Source organism: Muntiacus reevesi, chromosome 3 (assembly GCF_963930625.1).
Source record: "Muntiacus reevesi chromosome 3, mMunRee1.1, whole genome shotgun sequence".
Lineage (NCBI taxonomy): Eukaryota > Metazoa > Chordata > Mammalia > Artiodactyla > Cervidae > Muntiacus > Muntiacus reevesi.
In genome coordinates, this window is record NC_089251.1 from 251,722,227 (window position 1) to 251,750,028 (window position 27,802).

At 36.6% G+C, this 27,802-nt stretch overlaps 1 protein-coding gene across 21 annotated transcripts in view; it reads right to left on the reverse strand.

Annotated features, from left to right (window-relative positions):
* TTN (titin) overlaps positions 1-27,802 on the reverse strand; it is a 273,917-nt gene that overhangs the window by 143,207 nt on the left and 102,908 nt on the right. For all 21 annotated transcript variants that reach the window (XM_065931851.1, XM_065931850.1, XM_065931848.1 and 18 more), the window contains exons 102-143: positions 27,460-27,720; positions 25,647-25,856; positions 25,366-25,443; positions 25,232-25,258; positions 24,772-24,831; positions 24,123-24,206; positions 22,272-22,346; positions 21,077-21,127; positions 19,826-20,230; positions 18,916-18,978; positions 18,477-18,554; positions 17,770-17,847; positions 17,096-17,185; positions 16,788-16,868; positions 15,687-15,764; positions 15,203-15,286; positions 12,904-12,987; positions 12,599-12,679; positions 12,373-12,453; positions 12,117-12,200; positions 11,765-11,866; positions 11,225-11,332; positions 9,306-9,386; positions 9,039-9,107; positions 8,722-8,805; positions 8,480-8,563; positions 7,827-7,910; positions 7,521-7,604; positions 6,706-6,786; positions 6,193-6,408; positions 5,188-5,265; positions 4,908-4,982; positions 4,610-4,702; positions 3,784-3,861; positions 3,414-3,587; positions 3,122-3,205; positions 2,672-2,749; positions 2,078-2,161; positions 1,743-1,826; positions 1,217-1,300; positions 678-1,022; positions 264-347 (exon numbers count right to left, since the gene is read on the reverse strand). In XM_065931851.1, the coding sequence (XP_065787923.1) occupies positions 264-347; positions 678-1,022; positions 1,217-1,300; positions 1,743-1,826; positions 2,078-2,161; positions 2,672-2,749; positions 3,122-3,205; positions 3,414-3,587; positions 3,784-3,861; positions 4,610-4,702; positions 4,908-4,982; positions 5,188-5,265; positions 6,193-6,408; positions 6,706-6,786; positions 7,521-7,604; positions 7,827-7,910; positions 8,480-8,563; positions 8,722-8,805; positions 9,039-9,107; positions 9,306-9,386; positions 11,225-11,332; positions 11,765-11,866; positions 12,117-12,200; positions 12,373-12,453; positions 12,599-12,679; positions 12,904-12,987; positions 15,203-15,286; positions 15,687-15,764; positions 16,788-16,868; positions 17,096-17,185; positions 17,770-17,847; positions 18,477-18,554; positions 18,916-18,978; positions 19,826-20,230; positions 21,077-21,127; positions 22,272-22,346; positions 24,123-24,206; positions 24,772-24,831; positions 25,232-25,258; positions 25,366-25,443; positions 25,647-25,856; positions 27,460-27,720 (4,467 nt within the window). The remainder of the gene's footprint in view (positions 1-263; positions 348-677; positions 1,023-1,216; positions 1,301-1,742; positions 1,827-2,077; positions 2,162-2,671; positions 2,750-3,121; positions 3,206-3,413; positions 3,588-3,783; positions 3,862-4,609; positions 4,703-4,907; positions 4,983-5,187; positions 5,266-6,192; positions 6,409-6,705; positions 6,787-7,520; positions 7,605-7,826; positions 7,911-8,479; positions 8,564-8,721; positions 8,806-9,038; positions 9,108-9,305; positions 9,387-11,224; positions 11,333-11,764; positions 11,867-12,116; positions 12,201-12,372; positions 12,454-12,598; positions 12,680-12,903; positions 12,988-15,202; positions 15,287-15,686; positions 15,765-16,787; positions 16,869-17,095; positions 17,186-17,769; positions 17,848-18,476; positions 18,555-18,915; positions 18,979-19,825; positions 20,231-21,076; positions 21,128-22,271; positions 22,347-24,122; positions 24,207-24,771; positions 24,832-25,231; positions 25,259-25,365; positions 25,444-25,646; positions 25,857-27,459; positions 27,721-27,802) is intronic.

Consider the following 27,802-nt stretch of genomic DNA (forward strand, 5'->3'; position numbering starts at 1 on the left):
AAATATCTATATGGAAATTATGATGTTTAATAAAATTATAGGGAATTGAGTAGAACTTCTGGGGAAATTTTAACACTTCTCTCCATTTTTGTTCCTGAATATTGCTTTATATCCAATGAAAAGTGAATATCAGAGTTTTTGAACATTTTCAAAAGTTAACGTGGCTAGTTTATAAACATAAAGTTTCCTAAATCCCAGTTCTGCTATAATTTTTCTGGTAAAACTATGGATAAAGAATGTGTATGTACTTGGAGGAAGTGTACCTTTAGGTGGTGGAGGTTCCACTTTTTTAGGAGCTGGAACAGGGACTTTCTTCTCTGGTACAGGTTTCTTTGGCACTTCGGGCACTTTAAAACATTCATTTTAAAACATTAAAAAATCACACGTACAGTACTGGATATGTAACAAAAAGACACATGAGAATAGGACCACAAACAACTAAATAACATTCTATGTCATGAAATCTGAAAAGACATTCAGATTACTTACAATAAACAGACACATAAGACAGACATAAAATAATAAGAGCACACATGTCTGGAATGTTCTCTAAGATTCATATGGTAGAAAACACAAAGAGGATAGCGTCACAGATGAAATTAGAGATGAACAACAGGACGGAAAGGCAGAATTCAACACAAAAAGAGGCCTGAGGACTTCAAGAAGAGCTGCTATACCTCGTGCAGGTACTGGCACTTTAGGCTTAATTTCTGGGAGAACTTCTTCTTCTTCAGGTACCACTTCTTCCTCAGGTACAAATTCTTCCTCCTCAGGAGGAATTTCCTCTTCTTCAGGAGGAACTTCCTCTTCCTCTGGAGGAATCTCCTCCTCCTCCTCTGGTGGAACTTCTTCCTCAGGTGAAATTTCCTCTTCCTCTGGCAGAACTTCTTCCTCAAGTAGAACTTCTTCTTCCTCATGGAGAAATTCCTCTTCAAGAACAATTTCTTCTTTATGTACAACTTTCTCTTCCCGGAGCAGAGCTACAGGAATTGGAACTGGAACTGGCTCACGTTTCTTTGGCACTTTAAAGATAATTGTCAATCGGACAAGCATCACTTTTATGTACAATATTCACAACAGTGGGACAACATGAAAAGCTAATATTCTGTAGTCAAAAAGCATCAACTGTTACCAACATAAGTCATTATAATTAGTGAGGCTGTAGAATGCCAGTTAGTTTGCCTTTTTGTTTTGAGTTTGTTAGAGATTAATGTACCTTTGGGCGGAGGAGCCTCCACTTTTTTCGGAATAGGTGTTGGCTTCTTTTCTTCTGGGAGGACCTTTTTGGGCACCTCTGGCACTTTAAAGACATTATGTTTCTTTAAGAGTGTGTTCTTTTACATGTGTTAGAGCAATAGACATAAAAAGGAATCACGAAATATCTGACTTTAATATTTCTAATAAGACAGATAATTGTTTAAACCACATAACGTTATGGGAGAGTTTATATATGTATATATATATAAATGTTGGGCTTCCCCAATGGCTCATGCTAAAGAATTCGCCTGCAATGCAGGAGACTTGGGTTCAATCTCTGGGTTGGGAAGATCCCCTGGAGGGAGGGCACGACAACCTACTCCAGTATTCTTGCTTGGAGAATCCCCATGGACAGAGGAGCCTGGCGGCTACAGTCTTTGGGGTCGCAAAGGGTTGGACGTAACTAAAGTGACTGAGCACGCATGCGTGCATATGTAAATGTAAGGTTTTTTTTCCCATGGACTTTACACGGTGAAGTGATGTACCTTTTGCTGGTGGAGCCTCTACTTTCTTAGGAGCAGGAACCGGCACCTTCTTCTCAGGCACAGGTTTCTTGGGCACTTCCGGCACTTTAAAGAAATGATTAGAGCAACAGTTTATCCAACCTAGAACTTTGAGTCCAAGCATAGCCTCAAAAAGACTATGATAAGGTCATAAGAGTATGACCACATTGTTTCAGGAAGCATTTTACTTTTAAAATAAAATCTTTTATTTTCCACGAAGCAACACTAAAGCATTCCATCTCCAAGTAACACAGAGTTTAATTATTTACTCATGTGCAAATTTGAAGTGTAAAAAATGTTTATGCAAGTTCATGTACCTTTGGCAGGTGGAGCTTCCTCCTTTTTGGGAACTGGTACTGGCACTTTCTCCTCTGGTACAGGTTTCTTGGGTACCTCAGGGACTTTAAAGACATAAAGTAGCGTTAGTGTCACATTTTTCACCCATAGGTAAGAATTTAGCAATTTTAGGCCTATTGAAGTATCATAGATGTTTGAACAATTTCACTTGAAGATTGAAAATAATAATTGTAATAGCCACAAAACAAAGGCCTGGAAATGCACAAAAATTCAGATAAAGAACACTGAACAAATGTAGACTGCTAATAGAGACAACACACAATGTCTGGTAAATGATGATTTTTGTCCATCTTCATATTATAATAAAATTTTTTTTTTATTCTAAGAACTTGACACTAAAGAGGAGGAGTCAAACATTAATCACCAGTATGCTTTGATGGTAAAATTCAGAGATGAATACACAATAAACTGCTCCAGTTACCAGCTGGGAGGTCTTTGTCTTGGCTTTAATACTGCTAATATCACCATGGGGTAAGAAGAGATGTGGCTCATCAAGTTATACTACATGGGTAAATTACTACATTATTCTACTGAAGTATTACAAAGAGATGTACCTTTAGCTGGTGGAGCCTTCTCTTTCTTAGGAATGGGCACAGGAACCTTCTCCTCAGGCTTCTTAGGAATCTCAGGCACTTTAAAGATATTGTTTATTGATAAGTTCTTGCTACCAGTAACAACATATCCACACAAAGGACAGTGAACAAACAACAGGACAGTTTCAAACAACAGATAGCAACAACTCCAAAGTTTTGAACTCAGAAGATGTCTATTTAAATGCAGATTAAGCTGGTAAAGAATCCGCCTGCAATGCAGGAGACTAGGGTTTGATTCCTGGCTCAGGAAGATCCCCTGGAAAAAGGAATGGCAACCCACTCCAGTATTGCTGCCTGGAGAATTTCATGGACAGGGGAGCCTGGCGGGCTACAGTCCACTGGGTCGCAAAGAGTTGAACATGACTGAGCACCTAAGTTTTTTATACACTCATGATATGAGTGATGGTGTACCTTTTGCTGGTGGAGCTTCCTTCTTTTTGGGAACAGGAACAGGTTTCTTCTCTTCTGGGACAGGTTTCTTGGGTACCTCCGGCACTTTAAAGATATTATGAAGAATTTCGGAAATGTTGCAGAAAAAGATATAAAATGTGAAAAGCAATTGCAGAAATCATGCTTCAGCCCCTATAAGTGTCTTTTCCTAATACAAGTAGAATGGGTCATTGGTGCTAATACACCCCAGAATTTAACCGAACTGGACACTAAAGATGTTGCTGCTTATCCCTTGGTAGCAGATGTAATCTACCTTTGACTGGTACCACTTCTTCTTCAGTTATGAGTTCTTCTTCTTCAGCTATGAGTTCCTCTTCTTCATGAATGTACTCTTCTTCTTCTTCTTCGTAATATTCCTCTACGTGGGTTACAACTTCCTCTTCAAAGGCAATCTCTTCTGGTTCTTCTCTTTTAGGTACTTCAGGCACTTTAAAGACATTATTTTTAGGTTGGATATTTTCCAATTACTTGACAAAATTAAGACACATTAAGAACATGGCTATTTGTCATAGAAGAAGGAATAGGCTTCATCTTTCTCACAGAAGAACTTTACACATAGAACTGAACATGAATTTCATACTGAAAAAGACAAGCTACACATTAAGAAGAGCACATATAGGTACCTCTAACAGGTGCTGCTACTTCCTTTTTAGGAACAGGTACTTTTTCTTCTGTGACAACCCTCTTGGGCTTCATGGGCACTTGAAACAGTAAGTATAAGGAAATTTTATTTTCAGAAACAGGTCACCCAATTAATGCTTGCTCTATTGTACTTTAAGGGTATAAAATGATTTTGCTAGTGCCTCTCCTATTGTAGATATACAGTTGTTCAACTAGAGAAACTTTATATTTTCCATGGAACAGATTCTGAACCTCACTGGCATAAAAACATACAAAAGTACTCAAGGAGGTCTGGGTAATCCTAAGATTGTGAAGTAGTGCCTAGCGTCTGATATCTCTTCTTGTATGAAACATCCTTTACCGAAAAGCTAAATTTATTTCTGGGTAGGTATACTGTCTGAAATTGCAGAGGAGCTACTTAGTAAAAAGCAGGGGAAAATGGTCTTTCTTCAATCTTCAAAATGACTTTAGGATCAACAAACAGATCTTAAACGGTGGCGTATATTGTTATATCATTACATCAATTTAGGTAAGTCAGGAATCTGCCAAATGGTCACTGATTTTAAATCTAAACATTGTATTCTATATTCATTGTAGCTGTGTGTTAGGATGGCCATTGCATAAGGAGATATGGATATATTTTGCAATAACTTTTCCTTTTAAGATAACATTATCTTTTTATTCTGTATTTATAGATTTTTCTATCCAATATCCATCTAGCAATTAATATAAAATATACAAAACAGTGAGGGAAAAAAAGCAAAACATAGCTGCTTAAGTTTTAAAAGAGACATTATGAAAGGCCACAATCGAGGAAGAAAATTATACCTTTAGCAGCTGGTTCAGCCACCTGCTCTTTTTCACGTTTGGTAACTGAAATGTGTATTTTTTCCTCAACAACTTTCTTTGCTTCTTCACGTGCTTTAAAGATATTAATGATTAAAGACCATTAAAACCAAACACACGAATATCATGTAAATAAAAATTCATGAAACATGGAGAAAGGTAAGAATCAGCACCAAACAATACATTCAGTCAAAACAAAGAGCACTAGACAAGGCAGTAAGACATGTTGATCAAATGTAAGTAACAAAGATGTTGTTGGTGTTATTACACTGCCATGTACCTTTGGGAGGTGGCGGTTTGAGTTTCTTAGGGATGGGAACTGGCACTTTTTCTTCAGGGACCACTTTCTTCGGCACTTTAAAATATCAACATTAACAGATTTAAAAACCTGGACCAGACTTCTTAAGAGCAGTAAGAAAAAAATTAAGAAATACGATGTACAACATAGTGATCCCAAACACACACACGATTGGTACACTGCCACTTCAACACGGATGTGTAGCTGGACAGACGTGTAAGAACCACAGGTCTCATAACTAATAATGCTTTTCTCACTCTACCTTTAGCTGGTGGTGCCTTTGGTTTTGTGGGAACTGGTTCTTCCTGGACAGGCTTTACTGGGACAGGCTTCTCAGGTTCTTTAAAAAAATACATACAGGGTATTTAATGTTAGACATTTCTATGTTAGGACATGAAAAATGATATTTCTTCAATGGACACGAAGAATTAAAATAATATATCTTATCTACAGCATAGCCATAGCCTTGAGAGGTGAGTAAGAATTAGAGGTTCAAGTAGAATAAGGTATAAAAGAATTAAACAAGATTTTATTGCTATTTCCTCCTTGCTAATTTACTTCAATTGGGTAACTGTGACTCTCTTTTACATATTATCATTTCACTAGAGGTAGACAACATCACGGTTAAACTCCTCTCCATATAATATTTGTTTTTAATTCTGTTTGTAAAACTACATAGAACATTCTCAAAATTAGGCCGTGAAATACCAAAAATTGAATAAATGAAATCATATTGATTCATTCTGAGATCCAATAGAATCTTATTCCTACAAATTTGATCTGCACAATGATAAAACACAATTGCTTGTGTTGGACTTTCCTGTCTTTATTTTTGAAGGAATCTTTGTTATGCTTTGATGAGGGGAACTCCAAGGGTAGAATGTTTTCTCAATAGGCTATCCTGTTTGATAAGACCAAGCTTCAGGATGAGAGAAGTTCAGAAATTTTTGGTCATGTATTGGAATGATCAAGGCACTTGCAGACAGACTCAGCCTTTTGGAGAAAGAAATTTAGTTTCATTTGTTTGATATTTGTAAAAGCAAAAAGGAGAAGGGAAACAGATTATGCCCAGAACCAAACTCTAATAGTAACTTTACAGTTTATAGAGAATTTTTTTCCCCTAAAAGTTGTCCAAGAAAGAAAATTCTGAGTTTCCCAAACAAAACAAAATTCTTTTCAAATTTCTCCGGGTATTCAAAATTTTATCCTGTCCTAATGTCATTTGCATATATTTAATGTGATGTCAGGTATAGAGTTCTGCTCATACCTGTGACATACTCTTCATGTTCTTTATACTCTTCATAATGTTCGAATTCACGTTCCTCATACTCTTCATACTGATCATATTCTTCTGTTGGTTCATACTCCTCAAATTCTTTATAATCATATTCTTCGTATTCCTCATATTCTTCTTCCCGTTCTACTGAAACAGTTTCTTCTTCTCTGGTGTAAGCCCATTCTTTCTCCGCTGCTACAGTAACTTCTGGAATTATATTGACAACAGTAGCATTTTACTTGAAGCCCATTTAGGGCCCATAGTGACAACGAGCTGTGATTTCATTTCCTGGTAATGGTCTCATGCACTAGTTATAGGAGACCTTGACTCCTTTGCTTGCCAGGGTATTACAGAGTGTACAGTTGCTATTTACAAATTCGAATGTTAGATTCCCTGCCTCTAGTCAACAATAAGCCAGAAGGATGAGACTCAAATTAGGAACTAACAGGCAAAGAGCTGTGTAGGTTCGTGCTTATTTTATTATTTAGTCAAAGCACAATATACCTTTAGCGGCTGGAGGTTCTCTTTTTGCAACTTCAATGGATACCTTTTCTTCCTTAACAGCTCTTTTCCTGAGTTCAGTCACTTTAAAAAGAGTAATTATTGAAAATGTATCACAAGATTCAAAAATAGTGCATGTTAAGAGAACTTGTGTGTGCACAATCCAATGACAAAGATAACAATAACCATGTTCCTTGTTAAATGTTTCATTTAAGTGGTAAGAAAACTCAATGCCCTCAGAAATAAACATGGTCTAATAGATATTTGAATGCTTTTTTCTAAGCTATGTAATCCTTAAAAGACATTGAAAAACTTTAGGAAGATCAAGTAGTAATTATAAGAGAACTAAAAAAGATAACTAGAGAGCATGAACAACGATTATCAAACAACCATTAGACAAAAACGTATGCTACATGAATAGCTTCCCAATTTTAATTCTGAGGTATTTCCATAACTTCTACCACCACAGTGTAGAAGATTGAGGATTTAAAAAATTTTTAATTTCATCAAAGGTTGCCACACAAAATAAGCATGTCAGCAAAGGAAATCAGTATATAGACAAAAAAACATTAAAAGACAAGTACATTTTAAGGGAAATTATCTACATATGCTTCGGTGAGGTTTCATTTTTTGTTTTTTTGAGAAGAGAGAGATTTGAATACATTTTCTGGTATCAGAAATGTTTAGTTTTGGAATGATATGGAGTAGCATATGTATACTAATTACTTTGTAATACATAAATTATTTTGTCTAAGGATCTCAGTTCCACTAGATGAGCTTCAATAAGCTTATTTTGATTTTTGGAAAAGTTGGTGTACCTTTTGCTGGTGGTTCCTCCTCCTTTCTAGGCTTGAGTTTTGGAAATTTCTCTTCTGGAACAGCTCTCTTGGGTTCCTCAGGCACTTTAAAGACAGATTTCACTTTAAAGAACTGTTTTCCTCATTCAAACCACAAAATGGTAGTCATGTAATAGCAACTCAAACATAAAAGACTTGACATTTTCATGATTTCAAACAGAAAACAATGATAGCAATGACAACAAAAAACCAACACCCATCATTAGTGTATTTGGTAAAGAGAAGAGTGTAAGCAGAACATTCTGGGTATCAAAAGGCCCCATGTACCTTTTGGTCTTGGAGGCTCCACTTTTTTAGTAACAGCAACATGAACTTTTTCTTCCTGGGTAATTTGCATGTGCCTCTCAGTCACTTGAAAGATAATTTTAGGATTATGGAGTTGTATTACTTAAAGTGGAATTTTAAAAAGTGTATTAAGTATATTCAGTTCAGTTCAGTCGCTCAGTCATGTCTGACTCTTAGCAACCCCATGGACTGCAGCACGCCAGGCCTCCCTGTCCATCACCAACTCCCAGAGTTTGCTCAAACTCATGTCCATCGAGTCAGTGATGCCATCCAACCATCTCATCCTCTGTCGTCCCCTTCTCCTCCCGCCTTCAATCTTTCCCAGCATCAGGGTCTTTCCAAATGCATCAGTTCTTCACATCAGGTGGCCAAAGTATTGTGGAGTTTCAGCTTCAGCATCAGTTATATTAAGTATATTAGCCAGAGGCTATTGTGATTTTAGAATATAATTTTTACAAGGTACACACAAATAAGCTTCACAACAAGTGAGTCATAATCCACCATAGACAAGGCAATAATACATCACTGTGGCCAACATACACCAATAACCTCCATGTAGAAGGTGAGTCAAGGACAGCAGTGAGAAGACGAAAGACAAGACACATTTCTAGTTGCTGTGCTGGGGACTTCATTACCTTTGGTGGGAGGAGGCTCTTCTATCTTAGCCACTTTGGGAGGAGCCCTTTTTTCAGGAACTGGCTTCTTTGGTTCTTCTGGCACTTAAAAGACATTGCACAACACGGTCAGACACAACGCAAGTGTGAAAAACACTAAACAGGCACACTTATTTCTGGTTAATGTCATAAAAATTTGAAGAATGTATCAATTTAAGATTTAAACACAGGCATTGCCTAAGAATAAAGGAAAACCCATGTACCTTTGGTGGGCGGCACCTTTTCCTTTTTGGGAACTGCAGCAGGAATTTTCTTTTCTGGCACAATTTTCTTCGGTGCTTCAGGAACTTTAGAAATATGAGGTTTAAGAATATTAGTCTGCATTGCAGAAGAAGTGCCATTCTTTGGTGGCAAAGAGCTCACTTTATGAAAGATCACACATTTATACAAACATTAACAACTACAGTCAGTTAAAATGTTTACACATAAGTTGGCAAAACTGAGGCAGTTACTCAAACTAAAAGCGTTATCATAGCTATGAAGACAAATGGCATCCCATTTCTTTGAGACAGAATTGTACCTTTAGCTGGTGGAGGCTCCTCTATTTTAGCAGGAATTTTCGGTTTGGGGATGATTTTCTTCTCAGGCACTTGAAAAGATTATAAAATATATTTGTAGAAATGTCCAGATTTCTTTTTAATAAAAATGTAAGGAATTTCTAAATTAAACATGATATTTACTGATGTTTGCAATACAGGCAATGAATTAACTATAAGAGAACATTAAGAACGGGACAAGTCAAACACACACAGGGGCTAGAGTTAATCTAATTAAAGAGGTGGTCTACCTTCAGCGGGTTCGGCTTCCACTTCCTCAGAAATAAAGTGCACCTCTTCTTCTACAATGTATTCCTCAGGCTCCTCCATCACTTTAAAAATATCAATTTTAAAGAAGATAAGCCTGTAGTGTTTTTCATGTTCAAATTTAGCTGCACTTTATTAAGTCAGAGAATAAGTAAAACAGTGAAAGTTTAACACTTGCCAAATCCCTGGCTGTTCTCATTTATAATACCCAAAGAAGAAGACTTTAATCAAGAGTACAGAAACTGTTTCAGTAACTTAATTTTTAAGTGTATCAGAAAGATAACAATGCTTGTATTCACAGGAAGAACAGGACAAACACGGGACAGAAGAACAATTCTAGTGGCTAAATTAACAAGAACACAGGAATTTGAAGACAAGTGTTAAAAATATGATGACACTAGATTTGAAGGCACGGGGCAGAAATGTACACTTGAATGACCATACGTAGGTTTATAAGAAAGAAAAGACCTGTATTACATATGAGAAACCTGCTGAGAATTTGGAATCAGGACTCCCCACCGCCCCAGTTTTACAAAAGTAGGTATGGTGAACAAGGTTAACAGTCTTCCTGTGATTTTTGAGTCTGTGTGTATAAGGTTAATTATAGAATAGAGAGCTCTAGTTATGAACATTAGGAGTAAACTTAACAGGCTACCTATCTTTTCCCTAAATCTTTTGGACTTAATGAAAGCATAAGAATATTCTGCAATGTCTTTCCTTTTAATTAGAGTCTATAGTCCAAAAAGAAATTTATAATGCATACTGTCAAAGGCTGAAATTAGATTCATGCAATGAGAACTTTCCTTGTGTACATGTTAAGCCTTCACAAACATTTCTAGAAGGGATAGGGCCCTTGGGATCCATCAGATTCCTGACTTGTGCTTAACATCTCGGTCTTTCCCAGGAAGCACAACAGAACCAGACGGCTTCCTCCAGGGAGTCAAGTCTTCTCTGTTCTAAAGCTTTCCATCAAGATTGCACATCTGGATTTCACATGGTGTCTCCTCCAAGTGGAGAAGAGGCAGGACCCCTTTTATTAGCCAGAGACACATATGTCAAGGGCATCTGACTGTACAGTTCTATTCACCTTTTCATTAGGAAGACAGTATATTTATTAAGAAACTTACTGATTAATCCTTAAAGCAGAGGTACATTAAAACTTTCTTAGTAAAGTTCTTTTAGATATACCACTTTAGCCACAATGCTAAACTTTAGCAGTAAACCTAGGGCTGTCTTAATTCATTGAAAAGGTTGAAATAAAGCTTGTTGCTCAGCCCTGAAACCATAGAGAGCTAGCATTATAGGCATGTGAATATCTGAATAACGGGCTGATCTAATAAAAAATATTTCACAATTGCTCTCTTCATACATGGAACATTGGAAAGCCTTACGTGCTCAGGGCTTCACTCTCAAACCTGGCCTTGACTTCCAGGCCAATAAGGTAATATAATTATTGGTAATTTAATATTACCAATAAGGTAATATAATTCCTTATTCATTTAAAATATGTAAGTCAGGCCACATTATCGAGTTGTGCTATCAACACGCTTTTGTGTTACCTATGTTTTAGACATTAGACTACATTCAGCTCACCATACTGAAACCAAGTCCCATCTACTGAAAGGATAACTGTATATGAAGATACCTGCACCTTTAGTTACCTGCTTAGTTAAATACGAAGCCCTGTCTCCTATATAGCCAAGTTAAGAGGGGGTGGACAATAAATACACTGGATGTTTAAATAAGGCTTCTGAATCTTGTGGTTTGATCAAAAGACACATCAAATAAGGCCAGTAGATGTTCACTGAATTTGTATCACTTTCATTAATCTGAGTACATAATCTCTGAAGGAAAATAGCTTATCAAGACTCCAGGTCACCACTAGCTTATTTGCAGTGTTTACCTTCATATTCTGTAATCTCCACTTCTTCCTCCTCCTCCTCTCTTTCCTCTTCTCTATAAACTGAAACAGATACTCTTTCCTCTTCTTCTGAGTAACTCCATTCCTTCTCTGTAGATATTTTAAAAGATAAGATTCAATTTAAATTCCACCTGAAGAGTCCGTTGAAGTTCTGATAATAGCCATGTGTTCCCTACAGGTGGATAATGTCCTTTATCTGCTTAGGGGTGGAGCTTCACAGGACTTCCTTGTTGCATCAAGGAGAGAGCTGGTTTCAGAAGAGGGGATGGTAGAGCCCACAACTCAGAAGAATATTCAACCCATGCCCAAGTGTGGCCCCGTTGACGTTTATCCCACGTTCACCATCCCATTCACTCTCTGAGAATGATTCAGGACCAATGCAGACACAAAACACTCAGTCTCAGAGGCTACAATAGACAGACAACACTGAGGACAACTTCTAAAGTAAATGACGTGCTAAGAAGAGAAGACTTGCAGGGAACACACGCAAACTCATTTCTCCCCTCACGCGTGATTATATACCTTCGTGCCGCATGACCTCCACTCTCTGAGGAATGGCGACAGACACTTTTTCTTCGGCAGCAAATCTTTTTTCTTCCATGACCATTTTCTTAGAAACTTCGGCTTTAAGAAAGCAGTAAAATTAAAGCTTAAAAATCAAGAGTCTTGATCAAGAGTCTCCCTAAAGTCAGGGGAAGATTTGCCCAGTATACCACTCTCCCTAACAAAGTGGGGAACAAGTTACACATCCCAAGTATATGCACACAGAAATTCTACCCGAAGAGAGACAGAGCGTCAGCACAAGGAGACATCAGGTAGGAAAAAGAATTCACTGGCTCAAAGATTTTTGTCAGAGGCTTGAAACAAATCCTACCTCGAGGAGGAGGGGCTTTCTTAGCGACTGGAACTGGCACGGGAACTTTCTCCTCCGGGACGGGTTTCTTAGGCACAGCGGGCACTTTAAAAACATGGTCCACTTTCAGAACTTCAATGTTATGTCACTGAAGCTCAACACAAAACATAGATACACACTCTCGATGCACACGTATCACAGAACTAACAAAATCATCCTTTGCCTGGGAACATAAAATTGTAAAGATGGTTCTTGGAGAGAGAGAGAGAAACAATACCTTTTGGTGGTGGAACTTCTTCCTCTTTCCGAGGGACAGGTCTTCTTTCTTCGGGAAGCTTCTTCTTTGGTATTTCTGGCACTTAAAGGATAGTATTTGATTTAAAAATTCTCAGAAAGGCAAAGAAAATGAGCAACACAGAACGGGCAGGCCCACTAAAGAAGACATGCAACTAAAGAAGCCTGGAGAAAAGACAAGGTTATTTCATGGAGATGGGATGAGGTACCTGCTGGTGGTGGAGATTCCTCTCTCTCAGTGACAATGGTTATTTTTTCTTCTGTGACAACCCTCTTCTGTACTTCAGGAACTTGAAAAGACATTAATTTTTAGAGTTGCCTTTTGTATTTTCCAGAGTAGCTGATGCACAGTTATTTTGTAAGAAAGTAGGCAGGTGGACAGACAATTTTGTTGAATTCTTACACCATAAAACATTCATTTTGAATTAAACTAAATTAACAGATAATTAAACACAAAAATGTTTTGTACTCAAGACATAAAGATAGGACTTCCTTACTAAGAAAGTCACTGTACCTTTAGCTGGTGGAGCTTCCTTCTTCTTTGCAATGGGAACGGGAACCTTTTCTTCAGGAACAGGTTTTTTGGGCACCTCTGGAACTTAAAGATGTTAAAATACAATGTTAATTCAGATATATATCACTTTCATGAATGGATATAAGCATGAACACAAATTTTTATGTAGTTCATTAATGCTGTTATAGATCTTTTTATGTATAGGCAAAACAATGCAAAAAATTAAAATACAGTGTTCTAAAGGCCACGATACAGTGTTCTAAAGGCCATGGTAAATGTCTCATGTGATATTACAGAGACATTTAGGCAACCAAAAAGGAGAGTTATATACACAGAGGTATGTGTACACAATTTATTCTTTATATATTGGTATGTTTTTGATAAAAAATCAGTAATTACAGAAACAATATAGAGTATGGATACAGTATACAGAAAAATCTCTTTATGCTTTGTATTGAGAACTGGAATCCATAACAACATATATATTTTGGGTATATTTTACCCAAGACTATCTTAGACTTGGAGAAGGGAATGGCCACCCACTCCAGCATTCTTGCCTGGAGAATTCCATGGACAGAGGAGCCTGGCAGGTTACAGTCCATGGGGCTGCAGAGTCAGACACGACTGAGTGACTAACATTTTCACATCTTAGACCAACCATATATATATGGTTGTATATATATCGTTATTATTTTTTTTCTATTTCTCTTCTGGGTTTTTTTGTTTGCTTGTGCACCTGTAGTGTTTACAAAACTCAGGAAACACTCTTGTGCTAGGCTAGTCCTCTCAATATGACATTGAAGTGTTCATTTGATTTTAAAAAAAAGACTATAAACAAACATACTAACTTGAAAAGATACATGCATCTCAATGTTTATAGCAGAATTATATATAATGCTAAGATATCAAAAAAAATTTAAGTGTCCATCTATAGATGAATGAATAAAGATGTATCTTTTTACAATGGAATGCTACTCAGTCATAAAAGAAAGAATGAATTGTTGCCATTTAAAAACATGGATGAACTTGGAGGGTATTATGCCAAATGAAATGTCAGAGAGCAAGAAGTATTGTATGATATCACTTATATGTAGAATCTAAAAAATAAAATAGTGAACATAACAAAAAAGAAACAAACTCACAGAGAACAAGTTAGTGGTTACCAGTGGGGAGAGGGAAGAGGGGAGAGGCAATACAGGGGTAGGAATTAACAGATACAAACTATTATATATAAAATAAGCTACATGAATACATTGCACAACCCAGGGAATACAGCCAATATTCCATAACAATTATAAATGGAGTATAACCTTTAAGAATTGTGAACCACTACATACCACACCTGTAAGTTATATAGTATTGTGCATCAACTATACTTCAATTAAAAAAAAGAATACCTCTCCTCCCCCCAGGATTCTGAAACAGCCAAGAGTTTGAGAAAGAGAGAAGCAAGATTTGATTCAGGAAGAAAACGGAAAATTGAGAAACCAGGCAAAAGAGAACACTACATAAAATGTGTGAGCCTGCTTTCTTCCAAGCTGGATGATACTGGATCGCTATAACCGACCAGATGCGTGCAGTTTGTTGCTTCATCACCTCCATAAAACAGTGTCTTTCTATCACTAAAACCCCCCAAACCAACCAAATCCAAAATCAAAGCCAGAATTAACACATTTGAATTCAAACACACATGTATGCAAGATCCCTTCACTCACTAATTAGATAATTGCAACATTTGTGGCAAGTGCCTATGCTCAATTAATGTCTAGAGAAATATGGTGAAAGTAACTGCCAAAAGCTGATGCTTCCAATTATTTAAGAGTAAGCCTTATTGACTTTTCAGAAGAGTGGCTGTTACCAGTAACACGGCAACATCTTCAACTAGTTAACATTCAGTTCTACCAAACTCCCTCCTTTTAATCTTTATCTTGTCATAACTCATGAAAGTGTTTTTGTTTTTGTTTTTAAGAAATGGTCACATAGTTGAGGGGTGAAAGAGCTTTTCCTAGAAAGATGCCCTGTAGGGAATGAATTTCACAAATACTTTTTCTTTCTCTAAGGGAAGATATTAAAAATTTAAGACAGCAGTTTGATATAGCTACTTTTTAAAAGTGACTTCTTCTATTGTTCAGCATCATAAATAATGTATGTTGAGAGTAGAGCCCCAAAGCAGACAAACAAATGAAAAACACTAGGGACATAAAAGACACAGAACAGACAGCAAAAAGTATGAAGACAGTGTAAAACAAAGCACTGGCATTTGGAGCAAAGGGGCACCCCGTGATCAGGTCTGGTGTACCTTTTGGGGGAGCAGCAGGTTCCTTCTTGGGCACGGGAACTGGCTTTTTCTCCTCTGGCACAGGTTTCTTGGGAACTTCAGGAACTTTAAAGACACCATTGTTGAAACAATATTGAGAACTCTAGTCTCCTTCTGAGACACTTAAGATTATGTTAAATCATAAATCCTCAGTAAGAGTGAAAGAATTTAGGAAGTAATTTAACACTCTCTACTTGTGATGAAAATACGTGCTAAGTACACCAATACTGTAGAGACATTACATATATTACATGAAGTTGACAAAGACCAAATTAGCATGGTCTGGAGTCTAAAAGTGTTACTGACATTTGCATAACATATTGCCACAAATTAATGAAATCAATATACATAGGAATAAAGTATATTACAACCGGATTACAGATGCTATCTCATTAACACACAGATCCAACAGAAAAAGGTACAAGAAGACAGACACTACACATATTTTTCAAAAACATGATTCTACCTTTGGCTGGTGGGGGCTCCACCTTTTTAGGAACAGGAACAGGGACCACTTCTTCTGGTTTCTTGGGTGGCTCAGGGACTTCAAAAAAAATGGGTTGTTTTTGAGAAACTGTGCATTTTGACAAGGCATACATTGTTGTAAGGCTTAAAGGAAATATATTCTGGTTTTACACCAATTGAAGGCAATGAAATTATGTTATAATCAAGGGTTAAGGGCAATGGGCTAGTGGCTAGTCAGAAAACGTGCCTGTCATTCGTTTTTACCCATGGAGTCTCTACTTTCCTAGAAACAGGTTGGAACGCCCCTTCCTCAGAGGTATACTGCCTGTTTCTCAGACACCAGTTTTAGAAACTTTACTTTCATAAAGTCACTGCACTAGAACAACTGCATTCAATTATCTTAAATAATGTTTGTATCCTAAATGTTTAACATTTTGCCTGGGCATAGGAGAGGGTCAGTGGTGAGGGGGCGGGAGCCCTAATTTGTCTTCTCTCTCAGTTTCCAAGTTCTAATTTCCATGGTGGTGCAAATATATGCATCCTGGCTACCGATCATGATGACGCTGTCATGGAGTTCGGAAGGGACAGGAAGTAGTGCAAAATGATCCAGTATTTTCACAACGCAGAGGAAATCCACATAACCTCGGAAATACAGTCACAGTAAAAGGGGGAACTAATGAATTTTGAGCATTTATTACCATAGTTTTAAACAGAATTTATTTAATTTTATATAATTTAACTTTTAATCAAGGAGGTATTAAATGCTGGGTAGCAAATTCCTGAAAACTTAACATCAGCTCTGGTAAGCTGGTAACAGCTTGCTCCAGGACACTGTATTTCTATTTCTAAATGGCTGGTCACTGGATCGTAAGCTTAGTGAAGTGGGAAACAGACCTACTGGGAATTGTCATTCTTTTCTCCTGTATCCTCCTCATGGGTCTTCTCACCTGCCTATGATTTCCTTTGTATATAGTGGCTATAGGTCTGTGGACTGTGACTAAATCTATTATTTAACAGTAACAGATTCAGCTATTTGGAACTTTTAAAAAATATTACTTTGAAACTTTTAAAGGGGTTTAAACTTAGAATAAATCACAAATACCTTTGGGTGGAGGTTCAATCTTTTTGGAAACAGCAACATGAATTTTCTCTTCGGTAACAGTTTTCTTTTGTACCTCAGGGACTTTAAAAAAATGTACATTTTAGTTCCTGGTATGCCATACTGTAGGTGATGTTGCAATTTACAAAGAATATTGAAATACGAATTAAAACAGACAACTGTGAAATGAAAAGATGACAGATTCACAAGGAGACAGAGATGTCTACATAAACACAAATTAGATAAGAAGAGAGATAAAAATCCATTTGAAGCCCTTCCAGATGAGCCCCATATTCAAATTTGCCTTGTACCTGTGACTGACACCTCTTCCTCCTCTGTGTGAGTAGCAAAGAACATCTTTTCTTCTGAAATAACCATCTTCTTTGTATGTACAGCAGGTACTTCAAAGAGAGTATTTCACATTAGTATTTCTTTTTCCAGGAAAAGACATCAGATTAAATACATGGCGTGTACGCTGTATTTAAGTTTTTAGTTGCAGAATGAGTGGGTTAATATGATAGCTTAAGAACAAATTCAGTATTGACAAGGAAACAAATCATGTTTTGCTCTATAGGGACAAACAACCCATGCAGCCTTTATCAAATATTATTAAATTGGAATCAAATAGAGACAACTTCTTCACATGTGATGTGGTGTTTTCCCAAATCCATTAGGGCTTATTCATATAAGTGAGAGGATGGGAATATTATATGTAACATAAAACACTGCACAGTAAAGTTAGAGAACTACTGATTAAACACAAATCCTTCCTTAATTAAAAAATTATGCAATTTTAGAGTGAAACTAAAAACAAGATTATTATTTACATAAATTATATAAATGTGCAACATAACATGTATATTATATAATATGTCTTTATTTTGGTGATTTCATATTTGTAAATTGTTCAGTAATATATGTACACATATCCATACACATAAATAAAAATGTTTAAAACTTGTAGCTGAAAGATAAAGATGTATACCTTTCACTTCAATAATTTCTTCCTGCACTGGAGTCCGAGAAGGTTTTTGTGGAACAATCTTCTTTGAAACTTCAGGTACTTAAAAAATATGTACAAATACATTTGTATTGTGAAGAATATTGTTTTGCACAAAATTTAAAAATATCTTAATTTAGATGACTATATAAATAACTAACGTGACTATATATTAGTAAACAACTACTTGTGTACATGGTACTTGAAATGTTTTATCAGTTTTTTGAAATCAAATTCCTTCCAACTTACAGAGAAAGTTTTTTTTGAAAAATCCTTAATTAACTTTGAAATTAGAAAAATAGATGTACATAATGGATATTCATTGAAAGGACTGATGCTGAAACTAAAGCTCCAATACTTTTGGCCACCTGATGCGAAGAGCCGACTCAATGGAAAAGACCCTGATGCTGGGAACAATTGAAGGCAAAAGGAGATGGGGGCAACAGAGGATTAGGTGGTTGGATGGCATCATCGACTCAATGGACATGAATCTGAGCCAACTCCAGGAGATAGCAAAGGACAGGGAAGCCTGGTGTGTTGCAGTTCATGGGTTCACAGAGTCGGACATGACTTAGTGACTGAACAACAACAATGGAATATTTGGAAGGTATAAAAAATATAATGTGGTGGGAAAAAAAAAATCACCAATTCAGCTACTACCCAGAAGCATGAAATGTTTTAAATAATAATACCTTTGGTGACTTGAACTTTTTCTTCCTCCATTCTTCGAGAAGTCTTTTCAATTTTTTCAACTACAGGCTTCTTTACAACTGTAAGCATTTTAAGAAAATTGCAGTACTTTTAGAATTTCTATTAAAGTAGTCTCTCTCTTTTTCTCTCATTTTTTAAAGAGAGAGATAAGTTTGTTGCACTGAACTTCAAGTACAAGTTTCTGTACTTCAAGTATTTTGGCTTTATTTTATGCTTACCACAACAATCTTTTTATCATCTTTTTTATGTTTACATTAAATGATGTAGGTAGATATACTTAGAAAAAAATCATTGATACAATGAAGCTTCAAGAAGAAGTTGTGTCTATTGGATTAAATTCGTGATTCATACATCTTTGCCCAGCAAGCCATGATCATGATGTTGATGATGTGGTCTATTTAAATAATTCCAATTACATACCTTTAGGAGGTGGTACTTCTTTCTTTTCAGGTACTTTTGCTGGAATTTTCCTCTCACGTGATTCTTTAACAAAATCAGTAATAAAAGGAGTGGTTGAATACGTAAATTCTAATAAATTGTATCAGTTTGCAAATGATGTAAATACAGTATACTAACACATATATACGGAATTTAGATAGATGGTGGCGATAACCCTATATGCAAAACAGAAAAAGAGACACAGAAGTACAGAACAGACTTTTGAACTCTGGGGGAGAACGTGAGGGTGGGATGTTTTGAAAGAACAGCATGTATATTATCTATGGTGAAACGGACCACCAGCCCAGGTGGGATACATGAGTCAGGTGCTCGGGCCTGGTGCACTGGGAGGACCCTGAGGAGTCGGGTGGGGAGGGAGGTGGGAAGGGGGATCGGGATGGGGAATACGTGTAACTATATGGCTGATTCATGTCAATGTATGACAAAACCCACTGAAATGTTGTAAAGTGATTGGCCTCCAACTAATAAAATAATATTTAAAAAAAAAAAAAAAAAAGAATAATATACAACTGTGTAAATTACTGTATTTGGGATCTTTACTGATAACAGGATTACCCAGGCCAGATTTAGAAGCAAGATCAAGCAGAGATAGTAAGGTAGTAAAACTAAAACTTGAACTTCTGCATTAGAAAAGAGCACTTAGAATTCAGTCTTAGTAACAGGACTAAATGATTCAATTTATAAATTTACAAAGCATGAAAGTAACTCTGAAGAAAATAATTCTTTTAAAGGTTCTAAAGATTTCTAACTTTAAAAATGGAAACAGTCTTTTCATCTATTTCATATTCATCATGAATCAGGTTAATAGCCTTGAAGATAGAATTGAGCAACAATGAGGCAAAGAGAAAAAAGCCACCCGACTAATACATACCTTCATAAACCTCCTTCTGAACTTGGATGACTTCTCTCTCTTGGTAAGCCTCCTCCCACTCTTCCTCTCCTTCGTCATAACCTTCCTCCCTCTCATAGTACTCCTGCCCTTCTTCAAAGTCTTCTTCCCATTCCTCGTGAACTTCCCTCTTAGCTTCTACCTGGGTCTCTTCGTAGTCTTCCTCTGGTTCCTCATAATAAGGCTCTTCATACGGCTCCGTATACGGTTCCACCTCTAGCTCGTCATAAGGTTCTTCCAAAGATTCTATGTAAACTTTCTTCTCCTCGTAGACTGCTTGTTTTCTCTCATACACAGCTTCTTTTTCTTTCTGAACCTCTTTCTTTCTGGTTATGGTCGTTATTTTCACTTCTTCAGCCTTGGAGGATACATCAATAATTTCAGGTGCTACAATAAATTAAACAAAGTAATATTAGCATATTAATTATATCCACACAATTACTTCACTAAACAAAAGTCCATGTCATCTAGCAGTATCAGCGTCTCAGATTTTAGCATCAATTTGATTACTTATGTTTTCTTTGTGTTGTGGTTCTGCTTAAATTTTTGTTGATTATGGAACACAATTAGGAGGGACAAGAGACATTCTACTCTTAATCTGAGGACTCTTCCCATGTGTACAAAATGGCATTCAGTAAATATTCTTAAATGAACACAATCTTCCATTGTTTTGTGGGAGCTCCAATTTGTAAAACTCTTACCTTTTTTCCCATGGAATATCTTAATATTTGATCTTTTTATGGAATTTATATTTAATATTTCTGCAGCTACTTACAATTCCAATTCTTCTTTCAAAAACAGTACTAATTTTAAAGCTACATTTTTGAATACTGAATATAACCCTTTAGTCAGTTTAATAAGGATAATATTTGAAATTTTGTAACTAATCAATTAATTATTTTTGTATGACAACTTTAAAAATACTAAGGCTAACATTATTCATATGATGCTTAACATCCATGTTAGCTACAGCTGAAATAATAAGAGGTGATCCCTCCTTTCTAGCCCTAACCACTTCTTTCCCTGTGTCCACTGCAGAGAGGCTACATAAACATCTGCCTAGGTTTCTTTCCTGGAATTTGCCCAATATAAAGTAGCCATTATTTTGACTGCTAATTTCACTGTAGCAGAGGAGACTGCAATTTTATAATAAGTTGGAAGCTTAGTACATAAGAATACAATGCAGGGATAAAAATCTCAGCAAGAAATAGAATATTTAATAATTTCATTTACCTTCTGCTGGAATTAAGGCAGTAGGACGTGGTGGCTTGGGAATCTCTAGAGCTTTGAAAACAAAGAATGCAAGTTTATTTTTAGATTATGCATTTTTTAATGCTTACTAATCCTATATACCCTTGTTAGTCATTTGTATGATCTGTGAATACTATTTGTATACCAAATGCTTTTATAAGATGCAAATTTGGCTCACCAGAAATGCTCTGCAATGCCATTCAAACGAAAATATGGGAAGGGTAAAACTTTTTTCTAGTTTAGATTGATTTAAAACAATTTAAAAATATGAAACATAAAGAGAATATTCAGTATGTCTGATGCTAAAACATAATGCTAAAAGAAAATAATTTTTTTCAGGGATTAATGATAAAGTTCAGGAACTATCCATGGCTTTTGAGCTTCTCCTTATTCTGTAACACTTCAAAAATGACCACTCAGGAAAAAAGTCTCAGTGAAGGAGTCCCCTGTGCTCCTGAATTTTCCTCCTTTTTAGGAGCTTGCTGTTCTCTAATCTTAGCCAGATGAATAAAACTGTTTGCTTAAATTTAGCTATCTATTTTTCTTTCTAAAAATTTTCCAAGTGACAATGAAAACTTAAAGTAGGTAAATTGATGCCCCTGTACAAAGCATTTTTCTTCTGTGGGTATTGACATTTAGCTCAGCTGAACGGGGAAAGATGCTGAACTGGGCTGGAGCAACCACTCAAAACTAGCACCAGCCCTTTAAAACATTCTATTTGAGTGACTAGATTAAGACCATACGTTGGAGGGCAGTGCCTTCTTTAAATCACCATCCAGAGACAATAAGAACTCTCTGGTGTGGCCATTGGGTGTCATGGGCAGACACAGGAAAAGGAGGACAGGGGAGGAGAAAAATGGGAAAATAAAGAAAGTTGAGAAAGAGAAAGTGAGGACCGAGTCAAAGAAGAGTGTGAGGGTGAGTAAATGAAGAGGTACTATTTTATAAAGTCGCACTCTTAGTCTTCCTCTGTCCTTCCCTATCTGGACTTAAATTTTTTTAACTAAGAGAAAAGCAGTAAGATTGAATTTTGGGGGGTGGGGTGGAGTGGTGCAGTGCAGCTCGCAGGATCTTACTTTCCTGACCAGGGATTGAACCTGGCCCACAGCAGTGAAAGTGGCAAGCCCTAACTACTGGACTGCCGGGGAATTCTTGGAATTTTGATAAATCATAATACCTTTAGGTGGTGGTGCCTCTTCCTTGGGCTTTGCGACAACCTTTTTGGCATCTTTCTTCACAGCTTTTTTGGTCACTAAAAAATAAGATGTCAGATGTAAATTTTACTAAAATGTTTTCAGGAGACTGGGTGGTTTATTGAAATTTATTTTTTCCATATGGTTTGATGATAACAAGAGACTCTACATTATTGTAAGATGCCTGTTTCAGAAAGATCTTGGACTAGAAAGTAGAAAAATTTGGGGGGAAGGAGAAAGAATATGTAAGTGAAAGTGAAAGTCATGTCTGATTGTGATCTGATGAACTGTAGCCCGCCAGGCTTTTCTGTCCATGGAATACTCCAGGCAAGAGTAATGGAGTGGGTTGCCAATTCCTTCTCCAGGGGATCTTCCCCCTGAAGATCTTCCCAGCCCGGGGATTGAACCCAGGTCTCCTGCATTGCCAGCAGATTCTTTACCATTTGAGTCACTAGGGAAGCCCACACTGATTTTATGCCTGCTTCAAGCTTTTGAAACATCCAGGGCAAACCCAGGTGATCTGTATAGAAAAGGTACACTATTTCATCTTTGTTTCACTTAGGTAAGACTGCTTTAAATTTGTCAGGAATAAGAATAAGTGAATTAGTAAAATTAAAGTTCCACCTATGCTATATTATGGAAATTTTCTTCTGTTAATGCTAACATATACCTTGATCCTGGCCCCAGATCATAACTTGATTATGGCTCCTAGTATTCAGGAATAATGACACTGTTGTGAAGTTTTTAAATGTGATTTAATTTCTCAAGTTTCCCAGTGGGTACTTAAACTTAGTCATGCTGACAGTAGTGCTCAAAGCATAATTCACTCATTAAGATGAATGATTATTCCTGACAACAAATATAAGCAGAAATCTATTTTTTGATATTTGATTCTTGCTCATTTTTACTATCAGAAGTAGACAAATATAGTTAACTATGTTTATGTAAGTTATAAAAATATTTTTCTTTGTTACTGAGATAGTTTAATCATAAAACTAGAAGTGGTTTTTATTTTTTTGTCTTTTAACTAGATTTCCCCTAAGGCTAGCTGAAAAATTTCTCAAGCTTTTGACACTAATTTTAATGGCTATTAGAGGATTAGCCTGGAGGCTACTACTATAATGGTGGCTTGGCTTTGGGAAAATGTGACCTTGACATACAGAATTTTTTCCTGATGTTGCTGGGAGAATTCTAACAACAGTATTGAACTCCCCAGAACTCTAGAAAGTCCAGGCAGTCTGTTGATTAATTGGTTGAGAAGTTTCCAGGCAGAAACAGCACAACTTATCTACTGAAATATTTAAGAGGGACAATTCCCTGACACACTCAAAATTTTATTGGCGAGCTCTTTCCTTAGCTTTAGAAAAAAAAAATCAAAGATATTCTAACTCATATTTTTATAATGAAATAGTGAATTTTAAGGAGTAGTTAATAGTGCAATTGAGAAAAAACACAAAATTTAAAACCTGACTATACACTAGTATTTTTTATTTCTGTAAGTTTCACTAGGATTTGATTTTAGTATTTTATTGCTAAATGGAGTAGTTAGGAAAATATTAAATGTGAAATCAGCTTGCTATTAATGCTTAAGTGATTTTTAAAAAAATATTTTAATATTAAGCATGATATTTATTTTTTCTAATGATTTTCAGACTTTTAGCAACATGTCCAACACATTTAATTAATACTAAAATCATGTAGCTTACATTTTGAAAGGCAATCCAACCTGCTGACCACTAGAGGGCCAACGTGTTGCACTAAACAATATTTTCCAGGTCTGCATATTCAATAATTAAGTCCTATATTTTGGCCTTTAGGTAGATAACATATAATACCTTCAACACGTTTTGCTGGTGGTTTCTTTTCTTCAGGTAATGGTAGCAAAAGAGGTATGGGAGGAACAGCCGTAGGAGGAATTTCTAAAAAAATAAATGCCATCATAAGTAACATGGTTTGGTTTCTCATTTTGTGTGAAATACAATGAAAAGTCTCATGCATTTCTTTCAGTTTTTCAAAGGCGGTATAGTAGCAGTTCAATAGTCAGACCACATAAACATAGCATCTATTTATACAACTACTCTTTTGCTTTGATTTCTAATTACACGTGGAGAAGATAAAGTGGAAGGAAACTATGGTTTGGCACTGGCAACTTTCTAGTGGCAGGTAGTATATTGCTTGTTTTTTGTTTGGCTCATGCTAAGTCGTGTCTGAGTCTGACTGTTACGACCCTGCAGACTGTAGCCCCCCAGGCTCTCCTATTCATGCTGATTCTCCAGGCAAGAACACTGGAATGGATGGCCATTCTCTCCTCCGGGGAGTATTCCCAAGCCGGGGGTCAAAGCGCATCTCCTGCACTGCAGGTGGATTCCGCTGAGCCGCAGGGAAGCACAGCGGTGCCATCCTGCTGCTACCATACTGGAGCCCGGGGTGGGGCGCCGGGGGGTGGGGGGGTGGGGCGGGGGGCGGGTGGGGGGTCTTTCTTACCTTCTGGTGGTATTGCTCGGATCGGCATGGTTGGAATTGGAACTCTGGAGTCAGGAATATCTGAAAAGAGACATTTAACAGTGATAACCAGCAAAAGACTGAAAGCTCAGATATTTATCAGACAACTGAGATGTGTTTGGTTGTTAGGCGTTTCCAACAGCAGAAACTAAAATACAGAGACAAAGATATTAAGATTCTTCTGTAAGCAGCCACACATGCAAATTCACTCCCCGTGACAATCTGTTTTGTTCTATGGCCACACCGTTTGACCTGATCCTAGAAGTCAGCTGAATGTGACCTCATTACCTCTAATTTCCCAAACTCATAAAGTCTAACATTGGTATTAATTTCCTGATGATAATTTTACTGAATAATATTTTATATTAGTTTGGCTTCTATCACTTACAAAATTACACTGAATGTATTGTAAGCAAGGATTGATTTTTTTTTTTTAACTTACCAGGAGGCTTCATCTCAAGTTTGATTTCTGCAAAATAAAAAAAAAATGATATTTTAGAAAGTTTAATAGAATTGTCTTGGCAGGTTACTTTGTTGCCAGAATCTCAGTGTGATTTGAATGGGGTGTTTTCTGACCTTTGGTTGTCAAGTACAGCTCTGCAGTGCTTCTGGCTTCACCTCTGGGCTCCAGTCGAGCAATTACTGAATACACACCTAAGGGAAAAAGATCATGAAACCTTTGCATTCTCATATGTTTGAAAATAACACTCCTTTCTTTAAACATTCATTTATATTTTTCTTTCCTAGGAAACTAACCTAGATAGAATCATAGAGTATAAGCATAAACTAGAGAAGAAATACCTAAAACAGGAAAAGCTTAAATTATATATTCACAGGGACATTGTCAATTGAGTTACCTTCATCATCTGGGGTCACGTTGTGGATGGTCATATAATGGCAGCGACCATCATTCCTGAAGTTGTATTTCTGGCTCTCGGTCAGTTCTGTTGGTCCTTTGTACCAAGTTACAATGGCGTCATCGAAGGACACTTCACATTCAAAGGTGGCAGACTGGTGCTCACTCACAACAATGTTCTGTATGCGCTTTGTAAACTGAATTGGTTCAGCTGTTTAAATACAAAAAGAGCTCAAATTTAGTTTGTATAGGAGGAATTTCTTTCACTGTGCTTTTCCCTCAGGCGTTCAAAGCCCCAACTTTTTATCTGATTGGAAAATAGCAGAAAAGGGCTGAAAATATAAAAGAAGGACAAAGTACACTTCTTTGCATCAGTAACAAAAAATTATCTCAATACTTACGTGTACTCCTGTAAGATTAATGTGGAAAAGTTTAAAGAAATCCTGCAAGTCCTTAGAATATTTACATGAAGAAAATAGTCAAGGTGCTCATAATCCAGAATAAAACTTAAACTTTAAAAATGTTAGTGAAATGGGGGCTTCAAAAGAAAGGGAACATAAACTTCATCTTACTACACACTTTATTCCCTTTTGAAATTCTTTCCTCTGTAAAATAATTCTGACTTTCAGGTTCTAGAACTGTTTATTACGTGAACTTTATAACTTTTCTTGTGAAATAATTTTGAACTCAATAGGAAATCTGCTCTTCTAAATTTCACAGGATTCATTTTGAAGAGTTCTGCAACCTGCTTTGCCAGCACCAGTGGGCAGGCATGGAGTCCACCCCTTGCAAATGGCAAGGTGTACAGGAGGAGACGGGGTTGGAGTGGAGATCCTCCTGCAAAATTTCATCTGGAATTCAATGTTTCACAGCATTGTGAGCAGCTTAGATATCATACGTGGTCTGGTAAGCTTTTTTTTTTTTTTTTAAGGATCATAGAAAAACTAGGCAATTATTTAAAAAATAAGTGGTTTCGACTGGATCCTTTAAATGGAAAACTATTAAAAATTTCTGAGTTTTAAAATACAATCAGACCTTGATATCCACTGTAAAGCAAGTCAGAGATTTTGAAATGCTTATGTAAATAAGAAGGCACACAGTTGTTATTTCAGCAGCTATAAATGGGTAACAATGCCTGGAAATAGAGCCGGTCCTTAGAGTCAAATGTTGTTGAATACAGTCTAAAGGTGTAGGTCTTTAGGAAATAAAACTTGTTGCTTCTAAATCCTGACATTCCATTTCATTTCAGAGATTCAGAAGGTTGGAGTGTAATCTTCATATGAAATAACTGTTTTTGAAAAATAGCTGCTAATCACATATCACATATATTATTAATTCTATCTACATAGCTTCATATAGATAGAGTCAAATTGATTCCTATAAACAAGTTGTCATCTCCTAGCCAAGATGTTCAAGACATATAGCCATGAAATCTGGTCCTTTCTCTAAGATTTATTTCTAGGATTCAAAATCAGAGATGTGAGATTTATGGCATTTAGTAGAATTGCAAAAAATTATTGAATTTAGAAGAATTATGAAATTTATCAGAAATAACAGTTAGAAAGTCATGTCATAGTTTAGTTGACGTCTACTGGTCAAAAAGAACTACAAAACTGAATCAGCACTTATGGGAATACTTCCCTTTTGACTTTGTATAGATTTTGAGACATGAGTGAATGGATTGCTATGAGTGTGCTGGGAAATGAGTTCGCACAAGCACTTTAGATACATGCAAAGGCAAGGATGCAGGGGTCGTGCATAGCATTTGCCTCTGACCGATGCTGTGATAACTCCAGCCATACTCTTTCACCCACCTTCAATCCTGAGCTCTGCTGAAGTTTCGAGGTCTTCGTGTTTACAGGTGTATCGACCCTGGTCCTCTGCTCGAACATCTGCAATGGTCAGCTTATGGACTTTGTGCTCCACTTCTGTTTTGTATCTACCTTGGGGTTTAAGGATTCTGCCATTTCTGAACCATTCAGATTTTACATTTGGCACTGAAAACTGGCAGGTCATGGTACAAGTCTGGCCTTCTTTCAAAGTAACATCCTGAAGATGCCGTTCCCAGGCAGGCTCTGTGGGTATAACACAGTACATATTTTTGTTTGATATCACATGTGATGTGTTCAAAAGTAAATTCATCTCATCCTTTTTTTT